The sequence below is a fragment of the Enoplosus armatus genome, chromosome 11 (genome assembly GCF_043641665.1).
Source record: "Enoplosus armatus isolate fEnoArm2 chromosome 11, fEnoArm2.hap1, whole genome shotgun sequence".
Lineage (NCBI taxonomy): Eukaryota > Metazoa > Chordata > Actinopteri > Centrarchiformes > Enoplosidae > Enoplosus > Enoplosus armatus.
In genome coordinates, this window is record NC_092190.1 from 23,947,974 (window position 1) to 23,969,434 (window position 21,461).

Consider the following 21,461-nt stretch of genomic DNA (forward strand, 5'->3'; position numbering starts at 1 on the left):
TGGGGTGGGGGGTGTTTAAAAGTGCTGCTCTATGTATATAAGTCCTCCACTCTTCCCAGGAGCCACCTGGGGCAGACCTGACATGCACCCCTATGTTCCCTATAGTGAGAGGGCGCAAAATTGGGAAAAAAAAGACAAAAAAAAGATATCCTCCTTCGTTTTCACGCTCCCACCACTCCTGGCCACTGTTGGGTCACTTGTGTTTGAACGCCACATACGATGTGTCATGTCGCTAAAGGAAAATGCATTTGAACTACACCAGGATATGAAAACCAGACACGGCCAAAAGATTAAGATTAAAGATTAAAACATTTCAAGTAACGCCTGAAAGAAGGTAACATATCTGGGGAATGAGGAGAAACGGTGCGATCCACACTTAAAACACAAACCCACGTTGACCGGTGAGACGGTGTGTCTGTGCGTGTGGGGTGAATGTGTGTGTGTGTGTGTGTGTGTATGGGGATGGTCAGCATGTGGGTGGCAGGGTGAATGGGTGATCTCTGCGAGTCCGTCAGGAAAAAGTCCCAGAGAGGACCGGTGCGAGGCTCTCGCCCTCTCCCCTCCCGGCCGGTAAATCCAAAGAGTCTCTCTGGCTTGTGAGCGTCAAGGGAGGGCAGCCATTTTGTAAGTTCGTGGTCAGCCCATGACCTCCTTCACCTCTCCTCCTCACTCATTTGTTTTTGTCTCTTTCCCCTCTCTTTTCCCAAGCAGTAGTCTCTCTTAAGGTGAGGCCAAACATTCCTTCCCCCTCCTGTCATGCTAGGAAAACCTCCACGTCCGTCCGTCCCATCCGAGAAAAAGAAAAAATCACGCCGTGCGTCTGTCTAACTTTCTGATCCCACAACACTCGGTTCCCCCCTCCCCCCCCCCCCAAAAAAAGGCTGGCCGCGGTGCACAACACAAAACAGGGAGCAACACTGGGGAAGGGCCGGGTCCTTTGGATTTCCCCAAGAGCCCCAGCGACCAGCAGCAGAGGCAGCAATAGCCTTCTCTCCGGTCACCCCGCCCCACCCACACCCGTCCCGTCCGCACCAACTGCAACCAAACCAGACCGAGAAGGTATCAGCAAGACTTCGATAAAGAAAAAAATAGCGACAAAACGTCAGAGGAGAGGAGGAGAAGTCCACAGAGTGAGAGACAGAGAGAGAAAGAGCAGGAGTGTTTGCGGGTGCGCAAAACCAAAACCCCGCTCTGCCCGGACTGTTCCAGTTCGTCTCCTGCTTTAAAAGTTCCACCTCAGACTTTGTAATAGATGTTGGCCGGGCTCTGAGGCGGCATCTCCTGAACTATGTAGACCGGGTGGCCGTAGTCGCCGCTGACCTTCTCGTAGTGCGGGCAGAAGACGCTGTCAGCAGTCCTGAGCGGGATGATGATGTCGCTGGGCTCCGAGCCGTTATTGTTGCCGCCGCCTCCGCTCCGCTTGGGCGTGGCCAGGGTGCTTAGCGACAGCGTGGCCGCGTGCTGCGGCGAGTGCTTGCGGTGCCGCCGCCGGTACTTGAGCAGCAGCAGGACCAGCATGATGATGATGATGATGAAAATGACGCTGCCCGAAGCGATGCCGACGAAGATGGCCACCTCGGAGCCGATGACGCTGGAGGACTTCCCGCCGCTGTCGTTGTCATTGCTCTCTCTCGGCGCTACACCTGGGAGACAGAGGGACGCAGAAGTGAGTGTTTTTGCCATCTAGGAGTCAAGCTTGTTATTGCATACTGTATGTGAAATCAATAAGAACCACGTCTGAAGGCAAACCGGGTTCAGACCCGTTCCAAGTGGCCACACTTTACAGAGAGAGTTAAAAAGCCTGCTGTTACAGAGCGAGAGACAGGTGAGGATAACGGTGCACACCTGCAGACAATCTTTCCTCCAAGGCATTAGGACTGTTGCACACGAGAGAGTGAGTCAAGTCAAGAATTAGAAAGAATCCCGGACGCTGCGTGAAGCGGGCTCCAAAATGTGATCTTACATTAGGAAGGAAGGTGGGGGGGTCTCAGATGCTGTTCCAACAAAAAAAAAAAACCCTTTGGTTGAAGCTTACTGTCGCCTTTAAAGCAAAGGATGGGAAGCAGGAAGCAGTGTCTTTTCCTGCCTTTCTTCGCAATCTTTTCATCGCCATGTGACAGCAAAGGTGTAGGAATCGGGCCAGCGGCTCAGCGGCTGAGAGGGAAGCCCGCCTACATGTACGGGAGCCTTTTATATAAAAGTCACATTCGATCGGTGGCTATTCAAATTCAGCCGGCGAAGACTGCACAACCTTGAAACGAGGGCGAGCGCAGGCCTGATGGGAGATACAATGGCTGCGGTAGATAGAGGCGAACGGCACTTAGATAAATTGCATTTTGAAAGACATAAAAAAAAAGTACCTTCATTTTCTAACCAACAGCCCCCAGAGGGAAGAAATACTCAATGTCGTCATGAGACATCAATTATGAAAGCAACACTGTGCTCTGACCCCCCCAGCGTTGGACATTCTGGTTCACGTCCAACACTCAAGGGGGGGGGGGCGGTATGTTCTGCTCTCCCGCCACGACAGGAGCATGTTCCCCCGAGCAGGCAGGACAGGATTACCGCCCCCCCCTCGTCTGCCGCTGTCCCTCCCAGGGGCCGAAAGAGTGCTTTTCGCCGCGATATCGGGAGTGGATACGGCATGGCAGGCCGCCCGAAAGCGAGGACCCTTGCGTTGTTTTACAAGGGGATTATGCTGCCTCAGACGCTCTGCCCGCAGCGCTCTGATGCACATATGCTCCTGCTCGCGGCCCGGGATGGAGAGATTACACATTAAAAAAAGGACAGGAAATGGAGAGAGCAGGATGCTGATGTCTGCAGAGAGCGGTGCCAGCGTGGATTTAACGGGCAGGACGGGCTCGACGTCGGGAGGGAGCGAAGAAACAGAACGTGTCAGGTGAGGCCACGCCTTTGGTGAACCAGGACACGGGGACGACAGGCTGGATTTGGCTTTATATAGGTCAGCTTGTTTTGGTTCCCGGTGGGGGGGGGGGGGCTTTTCCTGTTTCTTTCGCAGCCCCGCGGAGGAAATTGCCAGTCTGATTTTCGCCTTGGGAGAGTGGAGATAAGAGCGGCCCTCACAGAGCCGTGCGTCTGGCTCGGGTTGTGATTAGGAGCTGAAAACAAGCGTGCGCCTGTGCTAAGAACAGGCCGTTAAAACCGGAGAGCGAGATGGCAGACAGCGATCAGATCATTTTCCTGAAAATGTCACTTAAGCGCCAGGTTTAAGGCTGGAATGGGGCCAGCCTGGAGATACCTTGTAAGTCCTTGAGAGGCCAGAGATGCCTATCAGTTTTATGGGCAACATTCAATTACTGGCTGATGAATCGCTGACCTTTCTTTCCCTCACTTTCACACACACACACACACACACCTCAGTGGCTCTCATAAATACACACACTCGTACTCAGCGCTATCTGCTCTCGGCCGGCCGAAAACAAATGCCAAGTTGTTTGGATAAATCCTCCACTCGATCACCACTTTCCCCAGCATTTAGGCCACAAACAGCTGATCCTCACCTGGTTTCTCCAGCACGTCGTTTGGGTTGTAGGTGTCCTTCCCCTCTGCGTGCTTGGGAGAGTAGGGTACCCTGGTGGGGTTGTCTTTGGGTGAAATAGGGTCAGAGGGATCTGGAAATAAGATAAGATGCATATGAATTAATTTCTTTTACTGTTTATGTCTTGGTTGTTTATGCTCTTGTTAAGGGATCGGATCAGGTTCAGCAAGGAAACAGTTGTAGAAAGACAAAGGGGGAATTTCAAAACAAAAACACAAATCGTAATTTTGGAGGACACCGACATGATTTGTCGGGCTCCTCGTTTGTCTAACCCCTTGAGCGTCACATTGGCTTCACGGCTAGCATGGGCAGAAGGAGCAATTACTCAACGACTCTTCCAATGCTCCCACGGGCACGTGAGTATTGACCTAAGATAGCTACCCTTTAATCGATCATTGATTAACTCATACGATCTTGGACAGACGTTTCATCCAAGCTTCCTTGAGCACCGAAACATGCAAGTCAGAAGAAAATGTGGACCTTTCAAATGCTTCAACAGTGCACCTAGTTTTCATCGTGCGGCCAAATTTTCCCTCATCAACTTGATGTTTCTGTAGATATGGCTCTTCGCGGCACGTATATTGCTGCAATCAACCTCACAGAGTGGCCAACGGTTGGTTTTGGTTCCGCAATTGGGTGCATTTGGGATCTAAATTGCTGCTAAAATGTCTTGTCAGAGTGCCTGTTGTTCCCTCTAATGCCGAGCAGACTCCCAAAACAGTCACGCTGAACGGCGGAGCAATCCACTGAGCATCTGCTGTTGCAATCACTGGTACTATCAAGTTCAACGCCAAAGCTCAACCGCACCGAAACCGCACTTAATAGCACATTTCATTGAATAAATCCACTGATTTGTAAGCAAGTCGTCTCTGATTTTCAGAGCCCATTCACGGGCCTCTTCGCCGTCTTTTCTTTCCGTCCCCACTCTGCAGCAGCTTCGATTCATTCCCCGACCTTCAGCCATTCTTCAGATGTGGAATGCCAACTCAGGGACAGTGGGTGTGTAGGTGTCACACGTGGGGGGGGGGGGGGGGGGGGGGGGTCACAACTCATGAGCATTACGTGTTTGTGTGCATCTGAACTAGATCTGCATGTGTAGGAAGAGTTGTACACCAGCAGATGCTTCCAGTGCATGTGTGCGTGCAGGCATACGCAATTGTGTGTGTGTGTGTTTCAGTGCATTAGGACTTCCGCTAGATTACATCTCCTGCCCCCTCGCAGCCCCAGGTGTCATGGAGACGATGGAGCTGTGTGCTGCACTGCCTCCTATGACCTTATTAGGGCATTTTCAGAGACTCACACGCAAGTTTTGCAGAACGTAGGAGCGCTGCATCGCGGCGGGCCCTGCTCATGCCCGCAGGCGCATTAATGAAACCGTAATTCAATAATACAATACTCACTTTGTCCCACTTTCATGATTATCTTCATGGACTTGGTCTTGCACACTCCCCCCTCCTGGTTGTCGATGCCCTCCATGGTGCCGTTAGATGTAGCTACAGCGAACAGAGAGAGAGGAACAAGGTTAGAATGAGCTGTCACTGCGAGCATCTGGCACAGGAAAGACGTGTTGGGGGAAACTGTGTTGCCATATACGCCTTGAGCCTATCTCGGAAAAAGAAACCCAGCGAGTTGTCTAAGACAACAGAGGCTCTGGGAGCTTCCGCCGAGGAAGCATATGAGTCATACCCCCTTTAATAAAATCACAATTCACCCGTTCATCACCTCAGCCTGCTCCACTCCAGCGGAATATTTCACATCCCCAAAGTCAATTAGCATGAGTAATTGTGACTGTAATATCTCTAACTGCGCTGATGGAGGCAGTTAAGGGAGGTGGGGGGGGGGCTGAGAGAGGGAGACAACAACGAAGGCGACGACAGCGGCCATCTTGGCAGGCCGCGGGAAAAAAAAATTCGGCAGCTCATCGCGCATTAGTGCTAACGACACTCCAGAGAGCGGTAGCCAGTTATTAAAGAACACACTTTTTTTTGAGGGGGGGGGGGGGGGGTTTAAAAGCCCTCAAATGCTCAGATCTAAAAGCCAAACTTGCTGCCAGGCTTAAGGAGAAGGAGAGATCTGCTGACAACATGGAAAAATAAATAAATAAATATTCAGTAAATAGGGAGGGGATGAGGAATGTGTTTTTAAAAAAATGATAAAAAATAGGGCACTTTTCCAGGAGAGGCAGTGAAAATTAAGGGAACAGAGGGAGGTGACGAATACATCAACGGCCCTTAGATGAAACGAGCTTAAAGGATCTAAGAAAACCATTTAAACAGGAGGAAACACCGCTAAACGCTGCGTTTCAGGGACGGCAGCAGATGCTGGGAGAGGAACCTGGAGGGGAGGAACAAACACGGGCCCTGCAAGCAGATGTTTGTGACGGCCTTTTCCAGATGAGAAGCTGCAGAAATCTCTTACTTGTGTCAAACTTGTACAGATGTTGCCCCCCCCCACACACACACAGACAAAAAAAAAAGGCCAAAGCAAAGCTGGGCCCTGCCAAAGCTCAATCAGCCGGATGCTTTCAAGCCCATTAGCCGCTGCTCCTCCGCCTCTCTATCTGCGCTGCCCCTGGAGGCTGCTAGGCGGAACTGCAGCTAGCTTGGATCATGAGCGGGACAGGAAACGGGCGAGGAGGGACAGAGGGAGGGAGGAAAAGCGGGAGGTGGGGGTAGTAGGACTTGTGGTCTATCAGGTCAGTAACACAGAGGCTAACGAGCTGCCAAGGCTTAGCAGCTTGGCTTCCCGCCAGCGCGCAGTGGCCCGCATTCACTACGACTGCCCCCACCGAGGCTGACCCACATCCCCTCCCTCTCTGCTTCCTCTCCAGCCCTCTCCTCCTCCTCTTTCCCCTCCCTTTGAACAACACCCCGTCATCCCCGGGTTTCCTCCTCTCTAAGGGGTGGCCACCTTGCAGAGCCCGCTAGCTTCTTCCCTGAGCCCCTTTACCCCTGCACATCCCCGTCCCCCCCTCCTGTTCCTGGTTCCTGCTGCATGCGAAGCTTTTTCCACCATCCACCAACGGCAAGTGAAATCGAAAGGCAGGTGCTCTCAGGCGAGGACCCCCCCCCCAGATTGAAATAGCTTTGAGAAATGAAGCTCTGCATAGTGCCACTTTCTCTTCCTCCTCCCAGTCGTCCCTTTCCTTCTTCTTCTTCTTCTTCTTTTCCTCCCTCTTCCTTTTCCTCCGCCCCCCCCAGCCACCAATCATTTTGATCCGAATCCACTTCAATAAGACGGTGATGGGAGCGGACACAAAGAGCATGTTAACAAGGGCTCCCTCCCTCCCTCGCCCCCTCCATCTTGCCTCCCCTCTCCCCCCTCTCCTTCTCTCGCTGACCTATGGCTTTCCAGCGGAGACCGAAAAGCACATTACAGACAAAGCTCCTTAAAGGCTTGTGCTCCTGTGTGCCGTGCGTGCGCGTGTTCATTTCATAAACCTGTTAGTGCAACACACACGCATTTCACAAAATCCTGCAGGCCGTCATTAACCGCTGTTTACTCCGGCCGGTTGGCACGGCGACAGCGCGTTCCATGTTTGTGGGATGCGGAGGTGCGCGTGCTGGAGGGCCCCCGCGGGAGAGGTCAGAGTTCACGGGCACAGAGGGTCTCATCTGCCCCACATTTCCTCTCCGTCCTCTCCTCCCTCCTTCTCTCCCTTTGCTTAAAACACATCAACACACATCTGCGCCAGCGGACGACAGCATCCTCCCGCTCAAACCTCCGAAAGCAGATCTGTCTCTGCGTTTTTTAAAATGTGCAACATTCCCTTCACATTCGAGAGGAATCGGATAAAACTTTAAATTCTTCGTCCCCTTTAAATGCGGGGAGTAAAACACACACTCGCTATGCCAAGGCTGCAGTCCAGGCAGGCCTGACTTGGATTTAAACAGAATGCGATTGTTGAATCGACTAAGGCTGGCTGAATGACTTGGCCCTCCCTCGGCCCAGCCAGACAAGGGCCGGGCTGGACCGGCCCCCGACAGACTAGCTGGCTAGAGTTAACCAGCTAATCCGTAATGCCGGGATGGAGGGAAGGGGGGAGGGGGGTGGGGGCGGTGGGATAGACCTGGTTCGTGCAAGACCCTCACAAATGGATTTAGCCACCGACTACCGCTGGCATTACAGCACCCAGATAAGACTCGAAGAATTGTGGGAAAGATTAACCCCCTCCCTCAGCTTGTGTGTGACCTTCTGCAGGGAAACGATGAGTGAGAAACAGGAAGCTACGTCTGATTTCTCCATCTTGGACTGTGAATTACCCCAGTCTTATTTTCTCACTGCTTTTGGTTAAGACGGCGGGGGGGGTCTTTGGTCCCATACACACACACACACACACACTCCCATCACATACACACATGTAATGCAACAACAAAAAACCAGGCTCCGCAGCAGGGGAAAGGGCCATCAGGAGGAATCACTCGTCTGGCTGTGACAGAGTACCGCTTGAGACCAGAAGTGACATCCTGAGTGGGTCTGTGGAAAAAAATGTTCCAGCACACACACACACACACACACACACGCACACGCACACACACACACACACACCTTCACACACACACACACACAGTCTCAAAGAAAAAGAACAAAAGTGAGCTCGAGCCACCTGTGAAATCAGTGCCAGCACGCACTGAGCACGCAGCACTCCAACCGCAAATCCCACCCCTGTGCCGTAAAACAAAACACACCACAAGTCACCCCCCCACTCACCCTCCTTAACTCAATTTTCGCTCCTTAACTTAATTCTCTCCTGTTTATCAAGTCGAGAGGGTGGACAGTCGACTGTGAGCCGCACATCCAGATAAAGGAGGTGAGTTTCTCCGCCGTCTCCTGAATCTAACTAGCAGAACTAAAGTAAACAAAAAATAAAGCCCTCCAGTACCGCAGATGTGTGCTCGCATTTAACAGTGGCGTTAGCGGTCATGCACTTTGTGAAAATGCTCAAATGTGAGAGGTCAGTCTGTAGTCTTGCAAAGAGCTTCTGTGGGTATAATGAACACACTGTGCAGTGCAGAAAGAGCTGCTGGGCCTCTCATAAATAGTGGAGGCGACAAGAGACACAAGTGTGTGTATGACACACAAGTGAGAGAATGAATGGACGGGCCGAGTGAGGGACGCGTCCCAGAAAGACGGCAGCAGAAGAGGAAGAGACAAAGGCGGCTACGATGTAAACGTCGGGGTTGCTGCGGAGTGTGGAGCCCATCACCGCGGTGCTGTGGGGTTACGGGTCGGTTAATGCCCGTCAACGCCGTTTGCCCTAATCGTCTGTGACGGGGGTGGGGGGGGGGCGCCTTGGCGTTTAGGGACCCCGGTGGCCCTCAGAAACAGGCCGGGGGCAAAGCCGGGTCACCCCAGATACCCAATAGCTGTCTAATGACCACCACTGCTCTCTCTCTGTCTCTCTTTCTTAATTAATGAACATTATTTAAATCCACTTCGGTTTAAGTTACGTATTTCAATTCTGGCAGCAGCGATAAGTGGTTAAATGGCAAAAATCCATTTGTTTCATTTCTCCACACTTAAATATTTCCCCACACACACACACACACACACACACACACACACACACACACACCGTGTTTCCCATAATGTAATATTAATAATAATACTAATAATGCCAGGAGCCTGGACGTATTGCGGGGTGAATAAAGAACCGATGGTTTCAACCAGAAAGATCATTCGTCAACTCGCCATCAGTTTTAATGAGAGGACGCTCACTTTGCATCCGCGCTGCAAACCGGAGTGGCGGGGGCTATTTTCTGCTGTGGCCGAGGCGAAAAAAGGTGATTAAAGTCTTGATGAAATTCCACGTCTGCTCTGACTGTAAATTCGGCCTTGTCCTTCTTCTGCCCTCTTTAGCTCATCTCTCTCATTCTCTCTCTTGCTATGCCCCCATTCTCTTTAGCTCTATTTCCTCTCTCTCTCGCTCTCCCTTTAGCCCCCCCCTCCCTGCCTCGTTAGCTCTCTTTCGCTTCCGTCACTCTCTCTGCCCCCCTTTCCCCTCCTTATTCATCTCTCTCTCTCTCTCGCCTTCTCTCTACCTCCCTCGACCTCCCTCTCCCTCTTTAGCTCATGTAATCATCTAGCTCGCTAGCTTCTCGGCCGCGGGCCACGCTGCCGCAAACAATCACATCAAACTCATCTGCTCTCAACTGGAGCAGCATTGTGCTCTCTTTAGAGAGGGAGGCACGCCGAAACACAAACACACGGGGGCCGTACAACGCAGTCCTCGCGGTGCACGGGGAGGCGAAGACGGCCTGACGTCACAGCTGTTTCAATCTAAAGGGGCGGGTTTATTGTCCTCTAGGCCCAGCCCTGGCACCATACTCAACACAAGGCAGCGCTAATCCAATTGGTGGAGACCGAGATCCTTAGCACTGATGTGGGGGCCTTGGTGATTGTGTGGGGGAGAAGCGGAGGATTAAACGCCGGTTAATTAATTACGTATCGAGTGCTCACTCCAAGAGACTAATGGAAATCCTCGTGGTGAACTTTTCTGAGGCGGTGTCACACTCCGATGGATCTTGGACAACGCTGCTGGAGGGGAGGCCGGGGGGGGGGGGCGGACACACACAAACACAAACACAGGCATAGATAACAAGATGGAGATGCCTTCACGTGAGAGGCACACAGGGCAAGTATATGTGAATTCCCATACTCTGTTCACTCAACACGTAGACAGCAACCACACGCAGCGACGCCGGGGGGGGGGGGGGGGGGGGGTTAAAAAAAACACAACTATGAATCTGACTCCGCCCACGCACACCTCTGTGCATTTCTGTCATCCTGCCCCCCTCTCCGAGTTTCTTTGTGCTTTGCTCATGGTGTTTACCCATGCGGAGCTGGAGCTTCTCCAAGCGGCCGGTTCAAGATAAAGAGGGGACGGAAATAAGTGCACAGCATAGCGCGCACAATGCAACTGCAGCGTGGCTGTTGAGGCTGCAGAACTGGGGGCCAGGGCTAGCCAAGAAGAGGCAATTAGCGACGGGGGGAAAAAAACGCGACACACTCCGATGGAGAAACGGCTCCCTCTCTCCCCTCTTTAGGCTACACATTAGCATTTTGGGGAGCTGTGGAGGGAGGTGGGGTGGCAGCGGCAGGAGGGGAGGGGGAGGGGGTGTCGGTGGGAAGGGAATTTGCAAGGACTGCAAAATTGGATTTTCCAACCCCTCCTTTTAAAGTTCCGAAATTGAACTTCCCCGCCGCTCTTTCTGTTCCAAGTTGTCGACTCGACAGGCTGATGAAGAGGAGGGTTTGTTAGCGTGAGGCGGTGGGGAAATTGAATATTCTCGCCTGCTCCGGCTGCGATAGAAAGCTGCAGAGCGAAATACATATTAACGGACAGAGAGATGGAGTGAGGAGGACTGTTGACTGCCGCCGTCACGGGACGAATGTGCCGGTACAGCTGTGTGTGGACAGAGACGCTGCTGCAGTCTCCTGTGGACAATGTGTCTGTGTGTGTGTGTGTGTGTGTCTGTGTGTGTGTGTCTGTGTGTCTGTCTGTCTGTCTGTGTGTGTGTGTGTGTCTGTGTGTGTGTCTGTGTGTGTGTCTGTCTGTGTGTGTGTGTGTGTGTGTCTGTGTGTGTGTGTCTGTGTGTGTGTGTGTGTGTGTGTGTGTGTGTGTGTGTCTGTCTGTCTCTCCAGACCACACGTACCCCTACATATACCTGTGATTGCTCTACAGCTGCACTTTCCTATCAGTGTTCTCCATTAACCTGAACTTAACCCCGTCTTCTCTTCTGACTCCGATTCCGCCGAGGACCGGGGGGGCGGGGGGGCAGGGTAAGTAAACACCAGGCATCGACTCATCAATAATTAACTGCAGCGTTTGGGTGGAGGGACCCGAGGAGGAGATCAGTCAGAAGCCTTTGTAGTCCTTGAGCATGCACACACACACACACCAACAAACCACATCTGATGGTTCTGTGGGCGTGGCTGCTCATGCACGTGCACGCTTGCACAGGTGTATTTGTGTGCGCTCCCACCCCGGCCCCCCCCCAGGAAGCCCTGTGTACGTTATCTGTCCCCATAATGTAGTGCAGTTTTGCCTGGGAGCCATTGTCAAGCAGCTCCAGCATAACTGCCTGAATACATGTCTCACCTGCACGACCACAAAGGTACCTGTTACGACTCCGACACAGCAAGACATGCCCCGCCGTGCAAATATCCTGCAGCCATGACACACTAGTGACAGAGCAGCCACTGTTGCCTGTTTGGTTTTAAACTAACTTAAGTGGAACTGAATGAGCATATTGTGTCGGCGAACCTGTTTCCCTGAAACAGCTGCTTGACAGATCTCTCTGCGGGACACAGGAGTGCCGTGGAGCTCAGAAGAAAATGCAAATTTTCGCAGGAGTCGTCTACTGCGAGCTTAAAGTGGGATTTACGCAGCGCGGCGCGTCGTCACCGTGCACGTTTGTTTTTGCAAAATTCAACTTCCTCCACCACAATCGACTGTTTGGATAAGAAGCGGTCGGTATTTCCTGCTCATCTTTCCTCTTCCCTCTCCCCTTTCTTCCCCTTCCTTCGACTCAGTCAGAAATATGGCCTTCCCCTACTGTGACGGCTCACAGATGGCAGTGGCAGAGCCTCACAGATGGTTCTATCTGCGGTGCGCACCCCCCCCCTCCCCACCCCCCATCAGCGCCACACAGATGGTTCAGTCCACCTCCCATGTTTCAAACCAGGGGGCCGTCGCTAAACCCCATCAGAACTTCCTCCCAGGATGGCGTTAGTACATCACAGGCAATCAGCAAAGCGGAGAGTGGCCACACCTGCACCGTGAGTCTGGATGCTGACTCATATCTAAGCTAGAAAAGATGGGGGGGGGGTGACTGTGAAGAGTACGAGCTGCTATGGGTCTCATAGCTAAAGACCCTTAAGGGTTCAGTATGCTTCGATGGCGGACGTTGGTACGAAGCGCCGTCCGAACATGTATAAAGGTCGTGCACCAGAGAAGTGTGGGACGATGCTGTTGCACAATCTGACGAGCACTTTGTCTGACGAGCACACTTAAGGCCTTAAAACATCAGAACTATTCCATCGCTAAAGTTTTCCCGCAGCGTTGAATGGTTTGGCTTTAAGATTCTCATCTTCTCACTTGGATCTTGCCAGAGGCTTGATTTATACACGAAGCGAATCCCGTAGGGAGAATCTTTGAAAACACCACAGATTCCTTTGAATGGACTTTTCAGCACAACTTCAAATGGACCTAAAAAATGTTTACTTAGGTGCTTATCTCTGTAGGATCTCTGGGGGAAACAAAATCCACCCTTCGGATAGCCTTAATCTGTGGTGTTTAAGGAATCCTCTGAGCAATCTGCCGACTTAACCCCTCAACCTCGACTTCAGCCTCGTCTACTTCAGTTTTCTTTCCCGTGCATCTCAGAATGTCCCTCAAAAACATTCAGGGAAGGTGAACGAACTTGCTTTCAACTGTAAATGTGGGCGGAGAGAGCGACAGCGAGCGCAATATTGACTGCAAAGTGGGATCGACTGGCCGATGGTCTTGAAAGAACGATACCCCGAGAATAGACCCGCACAGCAAACTTCACCCAGAAAGTCAAGGTACCAACAGATGCACCCAGTGGTTGGAGTAAGGCTGTTTACCCCTTAAATTATGCGAGACCTCATTTATCAGCCCTTCGCGGAGAGACATGTACTTACAGATGATGTAGTAGTCCTTCCCCCTGAAGAACTCCAGGCCCCATAGATTGGGGCTGAACTCCTGGAACTTGAGGGTGAACTTGACGTCCTGGTCGGGCTTGACGCAGTTGAGGAGCGGCGTGTCGGCCTTGGTGATGGTGCAGCTCTCCAGCTGCTCCCTGGGCACCATGTACACTTTGTAATACTCCACGCCATCGCCCGCCCCGCTGTCCACGCGGGGGCACACAATGTCCAACTTATCCCCGATCTGGGGGTACAATACCACGCCTTGGCCTGGCACGAATCTGAAAGGAGGCGGAGGGAGGCGGGGAACAAGGGCAGAGAGAGAGAAGGATATCAGTTAGCTGCAGAAAAACTGATGATAAGTCATTCATTATGCATTTTGGATTGGAGTGTTTGCCATTGAGCCTCTCCATATCTTGCAAAAAAAAAAGAGACGTCGGCTTAATTATTGATGTGGCAATTACTGATTGGGTCCATTACTTTTAAATGATGAAGGATAATGGCGGACTGTGTGATGTGTGTGTGTGCGGGTGGTGGAAAGTGACCCTCATATCTGAAGATAAAATCACAGAGCTTTTCTTCAGCATTGTGGCAGCGATGGAGAGGGAGAATAATTAACCGGATAAATGAGGGGAAGGCGGCGCGCATGCCGAATGCGATGGGAAATGGCAGAACGGCGTTGGCATACAAAACAGAGAGTTAAAAAAAAAAAATCATAAAAGCCCGGCTCGGTGAGGCTAAATCGCATCAACAGGAACAGCAGCAGGAGCACGCACACAGATAGACAGAGAGCCTGGAGGGGTTTGTCTCGGAGTGTAGTTGAATTTCCCTAAATTCTTCCCAAAAGTAAAATAATGTTGCCATTTAGTCTCCAAGTGCTGAGAGCCCCTGCAGCATTCCTGTGATTGCACTCCACACACACACACACACACACACACACACTCACACACACACACACACACACACACACACACACACACACACACACACACACTCACAGTTGGAGCCTGAGTTCGAGGTGAAACCTTGTATTTATCTGCTGAATGAATTTGCCCCACGCTCGAATACAATTTGAAATGTTAAGCGTGGATGCCCAGGAGGCTTATTATGGCACGCCGCGAATACTGGCGCAGGTAAATATATAAATATACACAGGGATGTGTTGCAAATTCCGACAAATGAAAATGATGGGAATATCTAGAGGGACCATTTAGGTTTTACATGTTGATCATATGCGCTGGTACTGTGTGTGTGTGTGTGTGTGTGTGTGTGTGTGTGTGTGTGAGGAAGGATTTCTAGCAAAGAAACAAAAAAGCAGATTTAGAGTCAGAAACTATTATAATTTATCAATTCATCGTTTGAGTCATTTTTCAAGCACAAACACCAAAACATTACCAGGTTCCACTCCTCAGTTGTGAGGATAGTAAACGGCATTTTTCACCTCCGTAACATTTTACAAACGATTAATTGATTAATCGGAAGAAAAAAAACAAAAACAATCTGCAGCCCTATAGTGAATGCCAGTAAAAGCTCCGGTTCAAAATTATATAAATGAAAGGAAAGCAGCAAATCCTCACAGAAGCTGGAAGGGGCAACTGTTTGACAGTTTTGCTCAATAAATGACCTGAATGATGACTGAATGACCAACTTGTCAATGAGCTTCTATTAATCGACTAATCGTTTCAACACTAGTTGGTTCCTCCTGTTATTATCTTTCCCTCACAAACCTGAATCCAAAATATATGTATATATATATATATGTATATATATATTTATATATGCTGTAATTACAAATGGTGTACAAATGTGTGCAGGCCCAGCATCTCAACGTGACCTTTGACCCCCTTTTCCTGGAGAGAAAGCACAGGAGAGCCTGAGATCCGCTCGTTGCAAAAGCAAGGAGGCCGAAAACACCACACTCCTCTGCTCTCCCAGTGAGGACTGAACACCAGCGTACGGCTTTTACTGGGGGGGGGGGGTTTCTGACTACAAAGTCAGCCACCGCAGGGCAGCAGGGGAGCCTTCACACAGGGGACCGGTGGCAAGGCACAGCCGATTAATAATTAACAAAGAGAGCACTAAATGAAATAGCGGGGGGGGAATTCAATGCATATTCAGATATATATATATATATATATATATATATATATATATATATATATATATGTATATATCATACTGACTGCTATCTGTCACAGAAACATTTTTTCTCACACGCCTCCTTCTCTCTATGTCTGTCACACACACTCTTTGTCTTTCAAAGCATACAGATGCAGACACGTACATTATTTCTCCCTCCCTCTCCGACAGCGTGCACCATCTTCTCCGCTTCCGGCGTGGAGCGTGTGCACAAGTGAGCACAAAGACGCACGCACATAGACACAAGGCGGCAGGCTAACTAGGCCGAGCGAATATTTCTTCTGCGCCCCCCCCCCCCCGGGACACACTCAGCGGTGGTACAGTGTGTGTCCAGTGACGGACACATGGAGAGAGAGAGGGAGAGAGAGAGGAAGGGTATGTATGTCTATGCATTGCAGCGCCATCTGGCATCATCGTATGTGTGTGTGTGTCTGAGGGGGCGGGCGAGGAGTGCAGCACAGAGAGAGAGAGAGAGGAGAGGTCCTCAGAAGAGCCTTGAGGGCCTCACTTCCACACTAATACTGCGGCGCTTTATGTGCATGCATCAAGCTTGTGTGTCTGTGTGAGCTCATGCGTGCAAGTGGGCATGTGTGTTTACACAGGGGTGAAAGCACGCGTGCATGCGCTCATCTCCAAACGTGCGTGTACGTGTGCGCGCGCATGGGTGGTATATGTGGCGTAGCTCGTGGTGGCCTTTATTTATCTAAAGAGGTTAATCTGGAGGTGCTTTAGCCACAACACAGAGAGGCGAACGGATAGATCCATATCCCACGGCTCCACGTCCTTGTCGCTTTGTCGTATCATGCTCAGCTAGTCAGGATCCGCGTGTATCAAAGTGGATGGCTGCCTGTATGTATTTTGGCACTTCTGTCCTCCTAACGTCCACACCGCTCTCGTGTCTTCGCATTTGAAGTTTGAAGCTTGAAGTCAGGACAGGTTTAGCCTGGGTTAGCATAGAGGCTGAAGTTAGCCTGGCTCTGACTAAAGTGAAAAAATACACCTACCAACATTTCTAAACATAATTAAATCACACGTCGTATCTCGTGTGTTTACCAGTGCACGAACAGAAATGTATAAATGAATAGAAGTACTGGAAGTACTGCGCAGAAGTACTGCGCAGAAGTACTGGATAAACTATAAAGGCATAGTTTTGACACGTAACTCCCTAAAAGCACAAATTGTTGTTTTTATATTTCCATTTACAGGTCAAACAAATAAGAATCAACATGTGGCCTCTAAAACAGCCGTAGAAGTAATTGGCCCAACGCATTTTTTCACTGGACTGAGGCAAGCTAGCTGTTGCCCCCATGCTAGCTTAGTCTTTACACTGAGCTAGTCTAAACACGCCCTCAATCTAGCTTAAAACACAGACAATGAGACTGATATCTTCTCGTCTCACCCTTGAAAAGAAAGCGCATAACACATTTCCCAAACTGCCCAAAGTGTCTCCCTTTACTCCCCCAGGGGGAGTAAATGTAAAAGTCAAGGTCCTCACATGTAACAGAAAAACAAAAGGAGTGTCTTGGATAACACAACCCACACACACACACACACACACAGAGGCTCTGCTAGCATGAATGCTATCTCTACGGGAATTTGGCGACTAGCAGGAGAGCTGCATAACACACACAGACACGCTAAAGGCGATGTCGTTACACGTCCTCGTCTCTTTCCGTCACATACGAACACGCCGGGTGTGTTTTTCCTGACTACAACATGAGACGCTGTATGATAATGGCTGCATCCTGTTCCTTACAATTCAAAACCTGAGATCTGCCTATGCCAGGGGCAAACACACACACACATCCTCGCTATTATCCACTCTTGTATCCTAGCCAGCTGATTTACACCGTAAGTGCTCCATAATGGACGCATTCAATAAATGTTGACGAAAGAAGAATACAACTGTTTGAATTGTGGGTTTAAAGATAAGCTGCCAAGAGGCTGATTAAGGGCAAATATGAGCTTTTCTGGGGGAAACACACACACACAAAAGAGATGCAGACAGAGACACTGTCAAGTTGTCCCCCCCCCCCCCCCCCCCCTACCTGACACCTGGCCCAAACAGCAGCCGTGAGAGTGCAGCTACACAAGCTAGCTGTGCTAGCAAGCTAGCTGCTGCTACAGCAAGACAGTGAGGATGTTTAAAGGGGGGTTGAGGGAAGAGGGGGCGGAAAACAAATAAAAGCTTGCCCCCGCCATCTCATGATTGTAAATGCATTTGACCCCCCCACACCCACGCTGCTTTAAGGCACACTTGGCCCTTCACCCCCCTCCTGTTTCCTCTTTGCCTCTCCTCCTCAACTCTTCCTCAAACTAAAAACCCCTTCCTTAGTAACCAAACCCCCCCTCGCTCACTCTCCCTCCCCATCATAAATATTCCTGAACCAAAGAGCTGAGAGCACTTGATCACAGAGGTCTGGTGCTAGTCTGCAGATTAGACAGAATGTGAACAATGGCACACAGAAAGATATACTGTTATATATATACTGAGCATGTCGGGTTGGATCACTTCCTCAAGAGTCATCTTCACACGACTGATTGCTCAATCCAATACAGTTAACCTTTTAAAGCCCCCGGGACGCCAGCAGCACGCGGGACTTTCATGGACGGCCCCCACTGCTATGAAAAGACATTTAATATTTAAATGTGACACACGCATATTTACGGATGAATTTGTTTCTTCTAATAATTAAACATATGCAGGTACAAAATGTCCAAATTCATCGCAAGGGGTCTCACAGTCAAAAATAAGATCACTAGACTCGACAAATGGTGGTAACTGGAGCTCTGTGTAATGATGTGCAACTGCAAGGAGGAAGTAGAAGACAAGAAGCTGAAGATAAAACACTCACATGACGTCATGACTCCATGAGAGGAGTCCAAACACTGTACGTGAGTTGAAGAAGTTGAAACGAGGCTAGCTGGGCTTTAGCTTCTCGGATGTGAGGTCTTTGGTCTGTGTGTATGATTGTGAAGGCTGTTTGCGGACGTCACTTTAGGGCCGAGTAAACGCGTGATGTGCGCTTTTTGAACAATGAGTCGGTTGAAAAGAGAGAGCAGATTAAAAGATATTGTGAGTCCTACTGTAGTGTAACGCCACGTGCCACTTGTCCTTCCCCACGGGGAGGGCAACATGAATGAGTGTTAACCCTGCAGAATGTGTCATCGCAGGAGGTGTAAGAAGGAGAGGAAGTGACAGAGGGACATACAGTACCCCCCCCCCCCCCCCCCCCCCACAAGCAAACTCATCTCTAACCCCCCCTACCACCACCACCACCGTCGGGCCCATTTGGGCGGGAAGGCGAGATCAGCCACAGGTGCCTGAGCTCTCCACATGTCTCTGTCACCCGAGTTAGGAAGGAGGGAAAACAAGGTTTTCATGATGAAACAGCAAAAATCAGACAGCTGCAACTTTACCAGCAACAACAACAACAAAAAGAAAAGAAGAAGCCCTTCTCGGGGAAAGGATTTCAAAGCCTGCGACTGCTCTTCAGCTGGACGTCCGCGGCTGCTTTGTGCCGTGCATTTTAAGGCCGAGGGTGCTTTTTCAAAGCAAGTGAAAGTGAAATGATGGCCGCCACAAATACCCAGCCTCTGTTTCTCTCCCCTTTCTCTTCCAGCCACCTTCACCTTCGTTTCTTTACGTTTGGTGTCTTTTTTTAGTGTGTGTGTGTGTGTGTTTGGGGGGGGGGAGTGTTTTGGGGGCAGAAGGAGCAAAAGGAAAACGCGAGGAGGAGGAGGAGGAGGAGGAGGAGGAGGACTGGAGCAGACCTACTTCCTGAGGTTATGGCCGCTGCATCTGTCGCCAGTAAAAAAAAAAAAAAAGAAAACAACAAAGAAAGTTAGATCTCGAAGCCCTTCTGCCCTCTCTCTCTCGCTCTGTACCACATAACCCCCCGCCCCCCCCCCCCCCGCCCTGTCTCTCTTTCAGACTTTTCTATTTAAACCACCGGATTGTTGGATTTGTGTGTGACAAAAACAGAGCCGGGGAGGCCGCCCTGGTGTAATCCCCCCCCCCACACCCAGAGTCCGTCCGTCCGAGTCTCCCCTCTGTTCTGTTCCTGTGGCCCCGAAGTTATGCGAGAATGAAGGGGGGCGGGGGGTGAACATTTAATGCAGATCAAGAGCAACTGTTGGACTCTGACTCCCAGCCACCGTGCAAGGATTCGTTAAGACCAACAGGCCGAGTTGGGGGGCCACGGCGAGGGTTAATCCACCTTCGCAGCGCCCTCAGCTTTCGCCCTCTGTTGGCCGAGGGGACAGAGGTCTTTTACTGCCCCCCCCCACCCCCATGCCCTCTCTCCGGGTTCTGTCTGCGCCCCGTGCCTTCAGCCCCACCTTTCATCCACTAATCCCGGCCTATGGGAGCTCTGAGCGGGCCTAGACATAATTACCCTCCTCGCCCCAAGGGGCCCGCCGATGCTTTCTTCTCTCCATCTCTGTTTCATTTCTCTCACTTACAACCCCCCCCCCCCCCCCCCCCCCCCCCACCACCACCACCACCACCACCTCCACCCTGCACTTTTATTACACAATCTTGATCATCAAACCTTTCTCTTGGCAGCAATCATTAGAAAGCCACGTCAACCCCTGTCACTCGTGAACTCTGCGTCAAACATGGCGGAATTTCACTTTCTCTCCTACCCCCCCCCCACCACCCCCACCACCCCCACCCCCCACCGGTCGATGTAGCTAAATTAAAACAACTGATCTTTCTCTCTCTCGGCTCCAGAAATAAAAGAGAAAAAAAGACAAAATTAGAGGCACTGCATGACGTTCAGCACAAGGCCTCGTCAGTCATTCATGATAGACCTGCATCTCTATGCCCCCCCCCCCTACATTCACAAAAGGACCCACAGAGGTGCCCCCGTCACTGCCCGGTCACAAAGGGCCTTTGGGCTTCTGTGTAATCTCTTAATGAACTGCAGTGGAAGAGAGGGAGCGCTCCTTTTACATAAACCATGTAAAGCAGGCTTCTCCTTTGTTTCTCCCTCCCAACTACAAAATGGATTACCAGAAAGGAGGAGGAGGTGTGTGTGTGTGTGTGTGTGTGTGTGTGTGTGTGTGTGTTGGGGAGACACAAGGTGGTAGAGGGGTCATTCTCTTAGGATTCTTTTTTTTTGGGCTCAGGAGGTTCATGCATAAGGGCAGCAACGTAGTGAAGCACAAACAACAATGAGGTTTAATCGACACAGCCGCGGGCCCTTTTTGAGGTGCACTCACACTTAGTATACACACACACACACACACACAGAGTGAGGGGACTATTTCTTTACCCCCCCCCCCCACAGCCTACACACACAAAGGCATTAGACTGGCCCGCAGCCTTCGCATTTCCAACATTCATCCTCCCTTGAATAGTCAAAGGAGGAACTAACACACACTAAAAGAGGAGACACGGCTCGGGCTGTCGAGCATATTGCTGACCCGCTGAATAAAGATATTCACGCTTCGGGGTTCTGCAACTGACGGCGTACAGGCATGAGGACGGGGCGGGCGGGGGTGGGGGGAGGCTATAATACAAGTTCTGGCGTCACAGGGAAGTTGTTTTTCCACCCTGATCCAGAAAGTTTAGAGATTAAAAAGAAATAGGGTTTCAGCTTCGTGTGAAATGTCCCCAGAGGCCAGACGGAGTCCGGCCAAGAGAGCGGGACTACAGACTGGAGAGACGTGGAGGTGCCAGGTCACACAATGATATCACTCTCCGGCCTTTGTTGTTTTTGTCTTTTTTAACCTTTGACCTCGCCCGGACAGAACACGTGCTCTGGAGGCCTGTGCTAGCCCCCCCCCCCCCTCAAAATCAAAAATGACATAATACTCATTTGTGAGGTGGCTGCAGCTCCCAAGATGGAGGAGGCTTTGCTTTCGTTGTGTTCCTGCTCCATGAGAAAGGAGCAGAAAAAGACTTGCTGGCTGATCCTGATATATAGAGACACGTGTGTGTACATGGCACCGTGCTATAAGTATATATATATATTCTCAGCACTGTTTATATTTGCTGCAATCTGCCACTATGCACTGGCTTCAGACTCGAATCTCTCTGCACATCAGACTCAAGCAAAATGTTTTCGTCTCTGAGGCCAAGTGGCAC

The 21,461-nt window shown here is 50.7% G+C and overlaps 1 protein-coding gene across 6 annotated transcripts in view; it reads right to left on the reverse strand.

Moving 5' to 3' along the window:
- Positions 1-1,018: 1,018 nt before the first annotated feature.
- The window catches only part of efnb2a (ephrin-B2a), a 22,453-nt gene continuing 2,010 nt past the window's right edge, over positions 1,019-21,461 (reverse strand). The window contains exons 2-5 of one of the 6 annotated variants that reach the window (XM_070914633.1): positions 13,226-13,509; positions 4,960-5,052; positions 3,522-3,632; positions 1,019-1,628 (exon numbers count right to left, since the gene is read on the reverse strand). In XM_070914633.1, the coding sequence (XP_070770734.1) occupies positions 1,237-1,628; positions 3,522-3,632; positions 4,960-5,052; positions 13,226-13,509 (880 nt within the window). In that variant the 3' untranslated portion in view covers positions 1,019-1,236. Of the gene's footprint in view, positions 1,644-3,508; positions 3,633-4,950; positions 5,053-13,225; positions 13,510-21,461 lie in introns of all 6 variants that reach the window. The other 5 variants (XM_070914632.1, XM_070914628.1, XM_070914631.1 and 2 more) reach the window with 5 other exon arrangements.